The sequence below is a fragment of the Aythya marila genome, assembly GCF_965140915.1.
Source record: "Aythya marila genome assembly, chromosome: 1".
In the NCBI taxonomy this organism is placed as follows: Eukaryota; Metazoa; Chordata; class Aves; order Anseriformes; family Anatidae; genus Aythya; species Aythya marila.
Genome location: NC_139042.1, coordinates 21,066,106 through 21,082,760, shown reverse-complemented (window position 1 = coordinate 21,082,760; position 16,655 = coordinate 21,066,106). Strand labels below are relative to the sequence as shown.

The window sequence follows — 16,655 nt, the reverse complement described above, 5'->3', positions numbered from 1 at the left end:
TTAAAAAAATATATTCACTGCCTGTAAAGCCACCGGATTTGCAAAATCACTGGGAACAAAGACCAAATACCACTAGAAAAATAGAGTGGATACTGTATTTTCATTTATCTTTTCAATTTGCTTTCAATGTTAACTAACTTTAGCACAATAAGAATAGTATTCCACCCAAGAGTAAGCGACATAGTGCTAATCCAAGAGAAGTCTAAAATAGGAAAATTAGTGACACTTACATCTGTATAGAATTGGCCATTTTTTTAAATCTATCTAGGAAGAGATACTTGGGTTTTGAGATACTGTGGTTATGGAAGCCTTTCATACCCAAAGTTGGTTCAAATATAGAAGAGAAAAGCCACATAAGGACAAGTTTGTTTTCATTTTTTATCCCCAGCAAGCAGCTGGAAAAGTCACTTATTACTATAGAATGATAGAATATCTGCGGATTCAAGTTGGAAGGGACCCACAAGAATCGAGTCCAATTCCTAGGTCCCTAAAGAACCACACCCCTAAAAAAAAAACCACCACGTGTCTTGAGAGCATTGTCCAAATGCTTCTTGAACTCCAGCAGGCTTGGTGCCATGACCCTGCGGAGACTGTTCCAGTGCCCAACCACCCTCTGGGTGAAAATCTTTTTTCCTGATATCCAGCCTAAATTTTCCTAATGTTTAACATATTGAATTAGCATCCTAAAGGACAGGACAGTAAATTCCAGGCCAAAGTCTAGTGTAAGAACTTCTCCCAAATACCAATTCCTGCATTTTCATACAAATTGACAATCCTACAGAAATATCATCTTCCATTTTATGGCCACGTAGCTATCCATCTTTGCATACATAATCTTTTTTCCCTAGGAAAAGAAAATTAAACTATGACCTCCTTCTCTCACCCTGCTGCACTCAAGATAAGCAGCAAAAGTTTTCTTTTGATGTAAAACTTACTTTTGCTTTCATCGCCCTTTCTTCACAGTGATTCTTATTCTGTATGAGCCTTTTAATCTTTCATTTTTTTTCTTATTCACACCTCTCCCTCCTCATCCCTCTCCCGGCCCTCCAGGTTCTCTTCTATTGATTTATCATGAGCTAGACTTCAGAATGTGAAAAAGCAATAGCTAAACTTTTCAAAGGAGATCAGTGAAGATGTAACACGTTGACAGAATACCTGAGGTTGGAGGGGACATCTGGAAATCTTCTACAAGCTGGTTGCAGGTGCACTCTGACCTCAGCATCCAAGTCATTAATGAAGATGTGGAACAGTGCTGAGCCTTGGGATTCTCCACTAGCAGCTGGTGTCCGGCTCAGCTTTATGACACCGATCACAACCCTCTAAGCCCATCAGCTCAACCAGTTTTCAGTTCATTTCACTGTTCCAATTCCCTGGTCTGTACTTCACTAAGCTTGTCTACAAGGATGTTATGGGCTGCAGTGTTGAAAGCCTTACTAAAGCCGAGATAAACAACATCCACTGCTCTTTCCCCATTCATCAGGCATTTTGTCACAGAAAGCTTTCAGGTTGGCTAAGCATGATTTCACCTTCACAAATCCATGAAGACCACTCCCAATCACCATCAGGTCTTTCATTATGTTTCAAAACGGCTTCAAAGAGGATTTGATCTATCGCCTTCCCAGGGATCAAGGTGAGAGCCACTGGCATATTGTTTCCCAGCTCTTCCTTTTAGCTTTTCTTGAAGATTGGAGTGACATTTGCTTTTTTCCACCCTCAGGAACCTCCCCTGATTGCTGTGACCTTTCAAAGATTGGCCTTGCCATGACTTGATTATACGAAGCTAATGATTTTATATAAGTCTGTAAGCTTTTCTGTGGTGAACTGAAGGACCTGAGAAGTCTGCCTTTTACTTATCTGACCAACAGGCTGGTAGCACTGCAGCAGTACCGTGCGTTTCTAGCTTCAAATCTGAACCCGTACATAGCTGACAGCAATTACTAAATGAAGAGGTTGACCTAACACACCGCTGGCCACAACAATGCCCAAAAAGAAAGCAAGCTAAATGGATTTTAATTAGCAGAGCTGGTCTGTAAAAAAGGGAAAGATCATCAAGGTGCTTTTCTTTGCACAAAGTCAGTGACGTGAGCATGGAATACTTATTTCTGAAGTCTTCTCTGATAATTTCCACACTTTCAGTCAATGTTTTGGAGTTTTAACCTAAGCCAAAAAAAGCTCAGAAAGGTAGGCAAGGAAATAGTTATGACCACTGTAAATAAAAGCAGTAAGAAAGATGAGATAACACTATTTTAACTACAGAATATCTAGAATTATAGTAAATTACAATTCACAGCAAAGCCTAAGTTATTATAACCAAAGCAACAAAAAAAGTTCTGCCAGACACACGGTTCTTTCTCCACCTCAGGAACAAGCACAGGTAATGAAAAGTACAGCTCAGAATTGAAAACCTTCGAAAAGGCAACAGCTGACACCAGAGCTATGATTGTTCCCCCCCTCCCCCCTAAAGCAAGTCGCCAGTAAGTCATTAAAATGCCATTTAGAAAATAATGCCCATTATCCGGTTATACATTTAAAGAGGGTCAAAGACCACCCTGCCTGTAAAAGCTGTTAACTTCTTTCTAGTAACGGGCATGGTTTCCATATTTATTTTTATGCTTTTTGTGCAAATGACCACAGTTCTGGGAGCACCAGAGCAGGACCGAAGGGCATTCCTGTATTTCTGAAGCAGCACTTGCATACTGATGAGGGAGACATCCTTTGATTCAAGGGCTCTAATGTGGAAACTGGTAAATTGGCACGGTAAAAGTTCAGTGTAAGTGTCTGCCTTAGGCAAAGTGAAATAAGTGATTCACAGCCAGAGCCTGGAAAGGGACTAAGGTGTTGCCTACAAAAAAAAGCCGTGACAGTGGCTTCTCCTCACTTATTGTTGAGAGCACATCTTGAATATTCCTGCCAATCCCAAAGCTGGCAGCAGGTATTCTTGGGAAGAGTCCAGCTCTTGGGAAGCTGGTTTCCAACCAGCATCGTATTAGAAGTTTGTCCACCTGAAAGCTTATTAAAAAACAACTTTCATCCCACCACAGCAGTTGAGCTGAGCAGCATGCTAGGAACACATTAAAGATGCTGTGCTAGAGCTGGAATTTCCTGCTTTTGGTTGTTCTTTTATTATTATTTTTTTTTGCATTTTTTTAAGCACTGCTGCACCAGGTGAGCACATTAAGTACTTGCAGTGCAAAATCAGCTTAATTCCCAGCCTAATCCTACTGCCACCATACAAAACCAATGGAGGAGTGTTCGTCTCTTGGCTGAAATCCTGTTTGGCCAGGCCTACCATGCCTTAAAAAATTGCGATGCACTTCTCAAAGTCAACAGGCACAGCATAAGAGTTGTTGTGACGTGTAAAGGGACCTCTATTCTGAGCCCAGCACTTGAAGAAGTCTTCCAAGCACACTGCAAAGACCACCCCTCTCTTCCCTCATGCTGCTGAGGATGCAGATTGATGAAAACAGATCTACGGCCAGTTTTCTGCTTATTTTTAGTGTGGAATAATCTCGTCGAGTACAGGAAGAAGTCCAATAGCTGGATATAATGAAACAGAACAAAGACTAGGAAACGCCGTCAGCAAAACACAGTGTTTCAAGCATTCTTGATAACTAAACTCACAATATTATTAAAACCGTAATTGATGCACTTTGGGGCAATTACATGAAGTGTTCTTATTTCCTTCCTGCTACAGACAGAGCATGAATAAACAATCTGCTTCCAATTGCTCGCAGTCATGGAATTAAAAAAAGCTGAAGAATATGCAAGTCAAATAAGAAACTTTAAAAGGAATGACATTCATTGGTTGAGAAATTTTACGGGTGTGTTTCAAAGGCATGAAAACAGCTAAGTACTTGAGCATAGCACTATTCAAAGATAATATAATCAACATAGCCCTCGCTGATAGAACTGGTGGATTGGCTTTCATGTAAATGGTGAAAGAGCAGTAACTTCACTTTCTTTGCTGTTTCTTCTAAGGTTTGCATGTGTTTGCTTCGTAAAAGACAAACTGGGACTAGAGAAGAAAATGGTGGTTGATTTTCACGCATGGGTTCGATGCTGCCATCTGTTTTACAGCCATGGCTGGGTCCCATGACATGCTGCGTTCTGGATTATGGGCGTGCTCCTGCCTCCTCCCCACGCCACCACTGTGCCACTGGTTAGGCCCAGGCCCCTGTCAGCTCTCCTTCATGCCGCACAATGCAGCTGTCAGCGTGCCCAGAAGCTCAGTGAGTGGTGGGCCGGCCACAGGGGCCATGTTTTATAGGGCCCACAGCAAAGGCGGGGCAGTGGTGGCCACTGTGGCCTCAGCCAGCCTCTGTGGTGCCCAACACGAGTGGCCCAAAGGCGTCTGTGTTGGGAGCGGCCTGGATGATGCCCTCAGGTGGAAGGAGGAGGAGGGTTGGGGGGCTGAGGGCCCCTTTTCTGGGCCATTTGGCTTGCCAGAGAGAAAGGCTGCCCCTCGGCCACAGGGACTGCCCTGCACCTCCCATCCTGTGCCCTGGGTATATTTTTAACACTGTTTATTAGGTAATTTCATTCTATTCTTTACGGAAAAGAACAGAAGCAAGGTGCATCTTCAGCCCTAATACCCACATGTGCTTTGTGCTCTGACTGAAGAATTTCTTCCTCACATCACATCCAATTTCAATCTCCCCTCTATTGGGTCAAAGCCATTATTCCTTGTTCCATAGCTGCACTCCCTGATAGAGTCTCTCTCCAGCTTTCTTTTAGGCCACTTTTATGGGTTAGGTTAGGTGGCAAAACTGCAGGACCTTAAAAATTACAGCCTTACCTACCTTGTCCCACATGATGTTTTCCAGCTCAGGCTCTAGCCTCTGATCAGTGTAACACAGAATCACAGAACCATTGAGGTTGGAAAAGCCCTCCAAGATCATCTGCTCCAACCATCCCCCTACCACCAATGTCACCCACCAAACCATGTCCCCAAGCACCATGTCCAGCCTCTCCTTGTACACCCCCAGGGACGGTGACTCCACCACCTCCCTGGGCAACCCGTCCCAGTGCCTGACTGCTCTTTCTGAGAAGAAATGTTTCCTCATTCCCAACCTGAACCTCCCCTGGCACAGCTTGAGGCCATTCCCTCTAGTCCCAACACCTCACGACAGCACCCTTTCCTCTCCTGGGATGTTTATTCCTGACAGCAGACATAGGTCCAGCCCAGTCCGTGTAACTATTTTTGTAGGTGGCAGCTGCAGGTCCCACACCAGGTAAAGGTGTCCCAGCCCCTCCAACAGTGGGGAGCCCCATCTTCCCTTGACCCTCTATCATTGCTTTCTGACTGATGTGGAAAGGGAAGGAGCTAATAAAAATTTTCTTCGTGTTCTGGTGCAAGGTGGGACTGTGCCAAAACACCCAGTAAATCAAGGAGTGCCCCGGTTTGGCCATCACAAGACAGAGCGAAGGCTGGGGGGCAATGGCCTTTGGTGTCTACTCGATGTGGATTCGTCATCTCACAGGAAAGACCACAGCTTTCAGGTGGTCTTTTTCTGGCCAGAGCAAATGAAAGCACCACAAGGCACGTAGACATGGTGCCACCTAACCCCAAGCACTTGCAAGGGGCAGAAGGGCACAGGCCATGCTCAGGGACACCCCTGCAGACCTCAGAGACATTTTGGGGAAAGAGCTGGGCTCCGAGCAGGCAGGTTGACAGCTCACTGTTCCCCTTCTTTGGAAAGGGAGATGTGCAAGCACCCAGAAATCCCAGCCATGCACCAAAACTGATCTGAGATGAGTCCACGTTATACAGTAATCACCTTGCAACGCACAACAAGAGAAGAAAGATTTTTAAAGATGAGATTGATCAAAGAGGCTGTGAACTCTAATGGAGATTGATTGGCTCGGCACCGTAATGCCAGCACGGAGGCCGGTTCAGCTCAGATCCCCGCCTCTGCCTTTTATCTGCTGTGCACTCAAATGGCCAAAGCCTCTTGCTGAAGCAAGACCCTAAAAATCCTGCTTTTCTTATAAGGGTCCAGGGATGGGGAGTTTGTCTTTGCACCAGCTCAGTTTCTGCCGAGGCTTTTCCACCTGCCAAGGAGGGCTCTGTGGAAAAATGCTCTCCAGATCTTGAATACCAGGTGAGTTGTGAATACCAGCAGAGTCCTTTTATTGTCAAAAGTCGTATTTAAATGCTTTAAGACTCAGTGTCCTGAGCGCAGCACCAGCAGAGGAGAGCACACAGCCCCTTCCTCTGCCCCACAGGACAGAGCCCTGCCTGCCCCACCATCTCACCACACGGGCCCTGCAGTGCCCGTTAATTAAAGCTATGATGATAAAGCCATAGCTGCCCACCTAATTAAGCCACGGCAGAGAACTCTTCAGCTACTCCACTCCTGCTCCTTCATTTTGCCTTCATACCTTATCACAAAGGTAGCACTTTATAAACATGCAAGGTAGGCAGAGATTAGTGTGCCTTTTATTTGTGCCATCATTACCTTTCCTTTTGGAGCCTCGTATTTATCTGTGCTCTGCTTTTCTAGCTCCTGCTTTTTTTCTTTCCTGATTGGTTTAGGAGTGCATAAAGTGAGATTTAATGCACCTGAAACATTACAATTAGCTGCATTGTGCTAATAACTTAAAGGAAACAGATAAATATTAGCAACTGTCACACTTGGGAAAGTCCTCTGTGCTGCAGAAAGAAGGCCTGCTGGTCAGGGAATGTGGATTTTTTTTTTCTGACTCCATCCACACAGGATTCAAGGACAGGATAAAACACTAGAAAGTCAGCAAGCAGAAAGCAGTAAATAATGAGGGAGCTGGAGAGGTCTAAGCTCTGTTCTGGCTGCTTCCAGATGTAAATTTTGTTGAGTTATGCGTCTCAGCATCACAGTGACACGTCTGGGACGTGAGGGAAACCCAGGCGGGTAGCACATCTTCAAAAAGCCATCCAGGACTCAAAAGTTATGTATATTACTTTCAACAGGGGAGAGCCTGACAGATAAAAACTTCACACAGAGCAGCAGGAGGGGGAAGGCAACCCTTACCTTCTCCTCTCCTTTATTTGCCTTTATCATGTCCAACCCTCCATGTACTACATTGCACGAGCTTCCCCCAGCACACAGGGGAGCTCATCACTACATAACACGCTCTGAGTGACCAAGCATTTTTGGGGCCAGGGTCCTGGTTAAGTGACAGAGGGAAACTGGAGAAGAAAAGGAGGTCCCTGCTGAAACTCACCCCTGGGCTGACGACTCCACTGCTTCTCATGCTTGGGCCCACGCAGAGCTGCAGCCCTGGAACCCCTTCAGGTCACCTCAGCACATCCCTGCAGGGCGCCACGTGCTGCTGGGGTCATTGAGTTTCATTACCTGTCCCATTGGTGCTAGCAAGAAGAGTTTCCCTATGCTTTCTTTTATTTCTGGCTACAAGAATCAGAAAGATCTTAACCTTCACAACTTTCCTGACCCTAATGCTAGCTTCGTTAAGGCATCTTAAACACTACAAAGTAGCACTTCAGTGGAGGCCAATTACTTCTACAAGAAAAGAGCTTTCTTAACCTTAAAAAATTCCTTATCTTAAGAGACAGACGTATCAAAGAACTGATTTTTCTGCCAAAGTATTATACTCTTCAGCTCCCTTTCTCCCCCAAACATCACTCACATAGCTAGCACGTGAAAACAAAGTAAGCACGTTACTTGAGCAACTCTATGTCAGTGTGCAGGTATTCCCATAAAAATACACATCGTTTCAATAACAATCTATCCAGCCACCCAGCCCAGAGTTGAAATTGGTGATTTAACGCAGACCAGCAATATTCCTGAAGTCTAATGGTACAGTTATCCCAGAACAGAAACCCACACCTCAGTACAAGCATTAACTTGGGTTGCTTTGCGTTGGAATATACACATTGTAGGGAAGTCTCAGCTTGCAAACTCAACCGTGCACCAAGATGCCCATCTTGCTAAGACAAAATACTAAGAACTTACTCAAGCTATCCCCAGGAACCCTGTAAAAAAATGAAGAAAGCACCTGACGTACAATTCTGTCTCTTCCGCTGCACTGAATATGTGCCTTCTAAATTCAGCAAACTTTCCACTAATTAAAGAGCTCAAACTGAACATTTTTGAACTGACAACCCCCACAGTCTCCTTGAGTAAGGCAGCACATGCAGCCCCTGCACAGCTTTGATATGCTTTCTCACCAACGTGGCTTGACAAGCTTCCAGCGGGATGACCTCTCAGTCTCTGCCTCAAGCTTTTGCTTTCTCCTCGGATTATCAGAAGATAGCCAATTGTGATGGTGGTTTTTTGCTGGTAAAAAAAAAGCTGCTTGCTGGACTGAGACCACCAACTCATTTCACATAGGTCAGAAAATGAGATGGTAATTTTTTTTGGCTGTTGCCAACAAACTATTTCAGCTACAGACCTAGATGTGAAAGGCTCTGTAATAAATTACCAATCTCCTGAGCCATCCAGTTAACATGCATTAGTTTTTTCACTCAATTATACTCATACTTTAAATGCTTAAGCTCATAAATTTTCTGAAGCTGTAGGAAGTAAAATACCAGAAAATTCAGATTCTTGATGACAGGTCATTTGTTTTCTGTATGCCTCAAAAATATACTGAAGAGTACGGTTGCAGGCATGTAATTAGAGTTAAGACATCACATTCTGGTTTAAAACCAAGTGTCTAAGCAGTCACATACTAGGTATTTCTATTTTACATTTTGCTCCACTATTTCTCAAGTCATGACAAAGCCACCACAAGCTTTTTGACTTTTTCTTAGTGCTGAGTCTTTTGTTCGATTTCTAAAACCAGGAGCAAGTTAGAAGCAATATCCATACAATTGTTGCAATAAAACAAAGCTTCCTTTTATTCCAGTTCTAAAAGTGTTATTATTTTTCAAAGACAAATGTTTTACCGTCAGTTTAAACAGAGACTGGCACTCTGTAAAAGCATTTATTAGGCATGAAAATAGAAGACAAATAACTAGTCATTGACTACATTTCAAAGAATGCTATTAAAGGTATTTCAAAGAAAGTGATTCTTAAAGAGCATTAAGGAAAACAGATTTATTATACCAAGCATTGAACAGCACTGGTAATACTGACTTAAGGGAATGACAGGTCAGACTAATGATACTCTCACGTACTAATGAAATTTCATTAATTAGAGGTGTTGTATATAGTATACTATATTGATAAAAAATGCTATCAGAGTAAGAGCTGTAAACAACTGGGTCAAGAAAGCTACCTGATTTTAAGATGACAGAACATTGTCATATGCAAAAAAAAAGCTGTGGGTATATTTCAGAGGCAAATATCTAGGAATTGGTTAGATTTCCCAATTTTAAACATTCAACAGAATTTGTTGGTTAAGAAACAGTAGCTTAAGTTCAATTTTTTTTGCTTACACTGCAGTTAGGATAAACATGAGTTTATTTGCAGAAGCCTTCAGAAGTTGTCATGGCTGTCCTTCTACTAGATTATACATGCTATGAGAACACAACAGCCTTGAAAAGTTACCTTCTTAAGTAAAACTGATAGTTTCAGGCATAATTTTTTCAGTTTTTATTTCAGCAGCTCTTGGAGCCAATCATCCTTTCTCACACCTACATGCATGCAATATTTATTTCTCAGGCCTGCAGTCATACTACCTGAGGCATACTCTGTACTTCAACATGCCTGATATTTAAACGAACACGTTCAAAAATAGTTTCAGAAAAAATCAAAAAAGTAAACCAGCCATCTGATACACTTCACTTCCATTAAGCATATTTGATCATAGCAGGCTTTAAAAACTTGCTCTCCTAGACAGGGCTGGCTGACCACTGTAAAAACAGTGCTTTTATTTCTAAAACAATGGTCACTTGCCCTTAGCACAAAGGTTTGGGTTTCCCAGAGGTTAAAAAAAATAATAATAATCCCTGCCCTCAGTCATCCCAGTGCTAAAACCCACTGCAGATCAACTTACCAAATCCCTGTGCAACACCCAGTTGGCATGCAGGTAGTGAATACCATCCAGGATCTGATATAACAGTGACTTCACCATTCCCCGAGGTAACTGAACTGGTTTCTTGTTTGCTTTAGAAGCCCTGTGAAACTTGATTATATGCTGTAAAGGGGAAAAAGAAATCAAAATAAAGAAAATGTTTGCTTTTTTAAAAAAGAACACTACAGCATTACATAAAAATATTGCCAGCAGTTCCTTACATACATGTCTTAGCTTTTGCAAATGTTCATCACTCATTTTCCCAATTAGAAACATGTATATTAAGTACTAGAAAATTAATACTATGAGGTAAAAGGAACACTATCCCAAGGGAATCTCTCAAAAATTAACTTGTCAAAGCAAATTCCCTTGCAGATCATTGACCTCTAAGGGTTTAGAGGTTCTGGGGGATATATATTCATTTGAGGCTGACGTCTTGTATATCACAGCACAGAATTAAAAGTGAATTACCCAACTCCTGTATCATTTTACTTCTACGTTTTCTCCCACTGCCATGACACTGTAACGTTGAATCTCTAATGCCAGAAGAATTCGTGGAAACTGTGATAGGAGTTTTAAATTAAACAAGGAATGAATCTAGGCTTCTGTTTACCATCCCCTTAAGCATCACACCAAAGAGAAGCTGTCGACAGAACAAAGCTACAAGCCTGTCCATTTTAACATCAGCCTCCAAGCCACAGAAAAAAACTTTCATGATTTTGACTGTATACACAAGTAATATTGTCTTGTAGTAACAAGGAAGAGTTCAAGAGAACGTTTTCCTCTAACACTCAAATCCCAGGTGCCACTAGCACTAATGCCATAGCAAAAAGTATGTCAGTAATGGTAACCATTTCCATGTTTCTGTCTGAGAGAACTTCCAGAAGAAGCTTTTGCACACATTCACGCTCTTGTGATGTTTTACACTTGTGTGATGATTTAAACCGCCCCGTCCACCTTGTCCAAAGGAAACCTGGCACTGCACTCCTACCATATCATCGTCCTACTGAGGAAGGGCCTCTCCATTTCCTACACTCCTAGGAAGTTTCATGTTCCAGCTGCCAGTTCGGAACCAGACTATTCAACCTCCTTCTCCTTTTTACTCCTGCTCTAAGACACTGGGCCCTTTCCCCAGCCTTGCTAGGGAGCTGCTGCAGTAGCTGTGCTCAGCACTGGAGAACTGAGCCCACAGCCAGCTCTGCCAGGCACTGACACAGCACAACCATGCTGCCTAATCGCTCTCAGCCAGGTACAGAGAACAACCAGGAACAGGTACAGCTGAGGAGCTCCCACATTTATACACAAGTGTGCATGCCAACAAAGATGAGAAGTGGGGGCTGTTCTTAAGTTACTGATATATAAGCTAGCATTTCATTAACCGAAGTGCTTCTACGGCAATTTTAGCCAAGTATGAAGCAATGCAGAAATTTAAAAATGCCAACAATGACAGGTCACTACTAGACATATCCTAACACAGAGCCTCACAGCATATTTTGGAATTAAAAAATAATTCACATGTTCCTAAGCTTCTCTAGCTTAACATATAAATATGGGAGGGAGCAGTGAAAAGAATAACATGCTTGGTTTTTCTGCACTTGAAAAACCAAACCACTTCCTCAAAAATTTATTTATTTTTCTAAATCAACCTTTAGAAAATGTCAACATTTCAGCTGTGTGATAACTTCGTTCCAATTTTATGTTGGGAATAAAATCTCAATATAACTAGTAAGAACATCCAAGACATTTAACTCAAATCCAATACCTGAATTCATCCCAATTTCAAATAATACAATTTTCAAAAGGAACTAGTTTTAATTTGATTCATACACCTTAGCTGTCTGTCCAACCTCCATGCAGAGGAGAAACCAACTCATGATTCGTAATGCGTGAGTCTTGCACAAACACATACCTCAAGAACTCCATTTTATTTCAAATTGCTTCTGTTGTACCATTTAATCTGAATCATCTTAATATCTTTCAAAGTTAATATTCTACTGTTTGTTCCACTGAAAGTAATGCTCAGAATGCATATCAAATTTAATTCTGGTAAACACAAACACCTTTCTCTTTCAGGAAAGTAGAGGCTACATGGGATTTTGCATTCTTTACAATGCTGCTTTAATTTTTTAAGCATTTTAGATGGATGTTGAGGTTACAAATATGAAGCTAACAGAGGAAAAGGGTACATATCTTAAAACAAATTTATTATGCCTCCAACATGTTTATAATTAAAAGCTGTATCTTGTAATTAGGAATGAACAGCCTTCCTCAAAAAACCATGAATTTCAAAAAATGAGTTGAATAACAAGCTCTTTCCACTGGAACACATGAATGAAATTTCAATTATATTCAGTGGCATTACACTCACTTCATTTATTCACTGATGACATGCAGTGTAAGCAAAGTTCCAGACTACCCTATTCAGCCAATACGTTTGCAATTTTTCAAAGGCAATCCACCTGCATAACCAATTACATTTTCCCACACACGCTTTATTTTAGCTGTAGTGAAGGGTTATATCTGCATTTAACTAGATTTTTAGCTACTGAGTGCTGAATGCAGATTTTATCTTCTGTAAGAGGTCACAGGTTAACCGTGTTGTGTGCTTGCCTAACATTTTCCATTGCTTTTTCTTTGGTCCTGAAAGAGTTTCCAAAAAACATTCTGGGTGAAAAACTATACTGTCTTTCCTGACCTTGTCTCTTTTCTGTAAATAAAACTATGTCTGTTATCAACAAATAATTCACCTTACCCAGAGGTCATGCTCAGCGTAGTCAAAGAGAAGCCACACCTTCCTGTCAGCATGAGAAAGAAACACTTTTTGCAGAGAAATGACATTTGGATGCTTGAGCTCTCGCAGCAACTGCAAAATAAAGAAAGTCCACAATTATATCCATACATCCAGAGCAGTGGAAGAGCTGAAAGATGAATAATAGTATTTGCTACATATTATACAATACAAATATGGTAAGTTGAAATTTGCAAGACACAAAACACAGCATTTCTTTAAATATTTTTTTGACAGACCCAGTCACTAGTTTAAAACCAAAGCTGAAAGCAAGTCATAACCCCCCTTAGGGCATTCACTTCCCATTTATTTCCTAAAAGTTTAAGGCTCAATAAACCTCGCTGTTATGCAGGATCAAGACAACTCCATAAACAGCCAGCTGTGGCATCTGCCCTTTCCTACAGGCTCTAATCTCTGATAAAGCCATTTTGGGGCATCAATTTTCTCCTGGCTCCCAATTATCTCAGAAAGCCTGCATTTTGGATGCAGTCACTCAAGGCTCGATTGGATGACTCATGTAGAACGTTGTCAATGCAGGCAGCTAAATGAAGATGTGCTTCTCAAGACAGAGCCAGCTGCTCTGAAAGGTCAACGCCACCAAGCAAAGAAGGTCCAAACTCCCTCCCACAATGTACACCGGCTTCTGGAAGCACCAGAACTGTCGGTGGAACAGCTCAGCACTTCAGGAGAAAACCAACCCAGACACACAAGGGCGATAATTTGCTGCTGAGCTCCTGCACTGCAATGACTCACGGCACTACCAGCAGACCCAGCAGCAGCAGAGGGACACAACACAGCTCCGAGCAAGAACTTTTTGGCAGCAGCGAGCCATTAAATCAGCTCAGCAGCTTCAGAAACTGTAGATTTAATCATCACCAAAAGGAAAACACAACGGGCATCGCACAAGAGCTGAATGCAGACTGAATGTATATTTGAGCTCTCCTTTCATCTCACAATTTCACTGTACTGACACGGTTGCTAAAGAAAAAAAACTTTAGAAGTACCTCAGCAAACTATTCTCAAGAGTGGATACCAAGGACAATTCAAACTAGTATTTGAATAGAAAATAGAAAATTAGTATGTTGGGATTGAATCTAATATAAGATACAAAATTATCCCATTGCATAGAGGGAACAAGATAATGAGTTCCTTTCCACTGATACCTTAGTCACACATGCTAACATTTTAGCTGCTACTGAGATAGTAAAAATATGCACGTTTGCATATGCTTGTGTCCTCCTTTTCCATTTCATCTGAGGCAGATTCCCACTCCTACTCACTGACCAGAGGCTTCAGCGTGGTATTTCTTGAGCAAGGAAGAGTACTGAGCTCCACACAGATTTGTCTCAAGTATGAGACAAAACAGAGACAGAGAATTGAGGAGATGAGGAAACATCAGAGATCAGTACAGAAGGCAATAGTTTCAGCATGTTTAACTTACTATCTTCAGATTTTTTAAGTTATATAGAGGACTTTCAAGCCATGATCTGAAAGAACAAGTGTAGAATTCTGTAAATACCTGTAATTCCTACTATGGATAAGTATAAAAAAAATTAGAAATGCTATTTGCAGTTTTTGTTAACTGCTGGTGGGAGGCATCGGTGGTGTGGTGGGTGCACCCTGGCTAACAGCTAAGCCCCAGAAGAATGGGGGATAATGAGGAAGAGCAGAAGGAAGAAAACTTTTGGGTTAAGATAAAAGCAGTTCAATAAGCAAAGGAATGATGAAAAGAGCAAAGCAAAAGCAACCACTCACCACCTCCCATACGTAGACTGATGCACAGTTTCCCAGCAATGGCTACCTCCCTCAAATCCCTTGTTCCTCATTTTTTACTGTTGAGCATGATGTTACAAGGCATAAAATATCCCTGAGGTCAGTCAGACTCAGCTGTCCCCGCTGTGTCCCCTTCCCAGCCTCTTGCCCACCCTCAGCCTCCTCACTGCTGGGGCAAAGGAAAGAAAGCAAGCCTTGATGCTATCCCAGTGCTGCTCAGCAGTCAACACCCTGGTGTGTTATCAACACTATTTCAGTCACAAATCCAAAACACACCACCACACAGGCTGCTAGGAAGAAATTTACTCCATCTCAGCCAGACTTAGTGCAGCAGAGACCAAAGGTAGAAGCTAGCCTCTTCATAGGGGATGTTATAAAATCATAGAATCATTTAGGTTAGAAAAGACCTCCAACATCATCAAGTCCACTGCTTAGAGCCCAAAGGACTGCTTGTAGATTCAGTATAAATTCACAGTGCTAGGTCAAATCTATGTCAAACGTTCTGTGACAGTGCAGCAACTACGTGTCCCAAACCAAAATTTCAGCATATTTTCTGTGCTCTGATGACACACTTGTACCAGCGCTCCAATTCCTTACACCCAGATACAGACTGCTTCTCAATAAGAGGAAGACAGAGTCATGGCTCCAAAAAATAAGTGTAACCCTCCCCTCGTTCACCCTTTTCTATCCCATTTCAAGTCCACCCTACTCCCTGGTTCCCTGTGTAGCAGGTATTTCCTACTTTAAAAACCCATTTTCGTCACATCAAACCAAACGTGATATGATGGTTCCTTTTGCATGCCAGTGTTTTAAGTGTTTGGTCAAAGCTAGATGGCCACACGCATCCCAGTGAAGAGGATGGCTAAAATACAGCAGCAAAACCACCGGAATAAGGAAATAATTGCTGCAATGATGACAGATGATCCCTGAGTCACTGTCTTGGAAAGGCTGAAACGCTCCAGGACAGAGGCAACACAGAGCAATAAACACAAATGCTGTCTGCAGGACAGAAAGAGCTCATGCAGATAACACCACGTGGGCTATAAGCAACACTTCCAGCAGCCTCACCCTCTGAAACCAGGCCTCTCCAGCCCGCACGCCACGCGCCTTTCCTACCAGATGACTCTCCTCGTGTCCAGCAGCTGACAGAGCTCATGGAAGAAAAAGCAGACTGCAGGAAACAGCAGCGAGGTGCTTGCTAAGGACAAAGGCCACTTCTTGGCCTAGTGACTCTGGTACCTTCTTCTCTACCCTAATTCAGTTCTACAGAACACAAGGAAAAAGAAAAATTGTCCACTTGGCCCTCAGTAAATTACTGTACTTTTAACCTGCATTTCATATGACTTCCACAGCGACAAAGGTTTCCCTTAAATAAGGCAGGGAGACCTAGTTCACCTTCAAGAAGTGCAGATGTGCAACTGATGATGCTGCTGATACCTCTGGTTTGACCTGAGCATCAAAACCCCACATTGCTCCCATCTAGGCTTTCCCTCGTTTTCATAAATATTGCTCGAGACATGGAAAAGAACCAGCATCCCTACAGGCCCAAGGCTTGGGCCTGCACTACGATTCCTGTGTCTCCCTTTTCAAATGCAGAAACACTAATTCCACAGCCATGGGGCAGCTGAGGGACAAGTAAAAGTGCCCTGAAACACATGAAATTGTTGAATTGCTTCATGGAGAAGGGCAAACACGGGTAAGACAGAACATCATTAAATAATGAATAGCTACCACACTATTACTGCAAACCTGTTCTTGCTCAGGGACACTACAGTAACTACCTTCACATCCAATACGAGCTGAACTCAGCACACGTCTCCATGAATGTGGAGGTCTCCTTCAGCTGGTGACACTCACACATTTGCAGCACAACTCTTCATTACTACAGACACCTCTCATGAGCCAGGAGACCATGCTGAATGAGTGCATTCTTTCCAGAAGTGAGAATTTCTAGCTTTACTGCAAATGCCATTCCACCTCCACTCGTGATGCTTGCTACTATGCGTGGTAAATTGCTCAGTGTTGCAATGCTGCCACGTCTACCTCAATAAACAAGTACAGCTTCTCTCAAGGCCCTTCTCAGGGCTTGAGGCAGGTCAAGATGAGGCTAGATAAGGTCACTCCTTGCACTCACTGCCTT

The 16,655-nt window shown here is 42.5% G+C and overlaps 1 protein-coding gene across 7 annotated transcripts in view; it reads right to left on the bottom strand.

Annotated features, from left to right (window-relative positions):
• CDK8 (cyclin dependent kinase 8) overlaps positions 1–16,655 on the bottom strand; it is a gene marked incomplete at its 5' end in the record, with an annotated part of 72,676 nt that overhangs the window by 32,447 nt on the left and 23,574 nt on the right. For 6 of the 7 annotated variants that reach the window (XR_014317109.1, XM_082755904.1, XM_082755905.1 and 3 more), the window contains 2 exons: positions 9,937–10,077; positions 12,707–12,817. Coding sequence is in view for 5 of the 7 variants with exons in the window: in XM_082755904.1 (XP_082612030.1) it covers positions 9,937–10,077; positions 12,707–12,817 (252 nt within the window). Of the gene's footprint in view, positions 1–9,936; positions 10,078–12,706; positions 12,818–16,655 lie in introns of those variants that run through there. The other variant, XM_082755909.1, reaches the window with a different exon arrangement.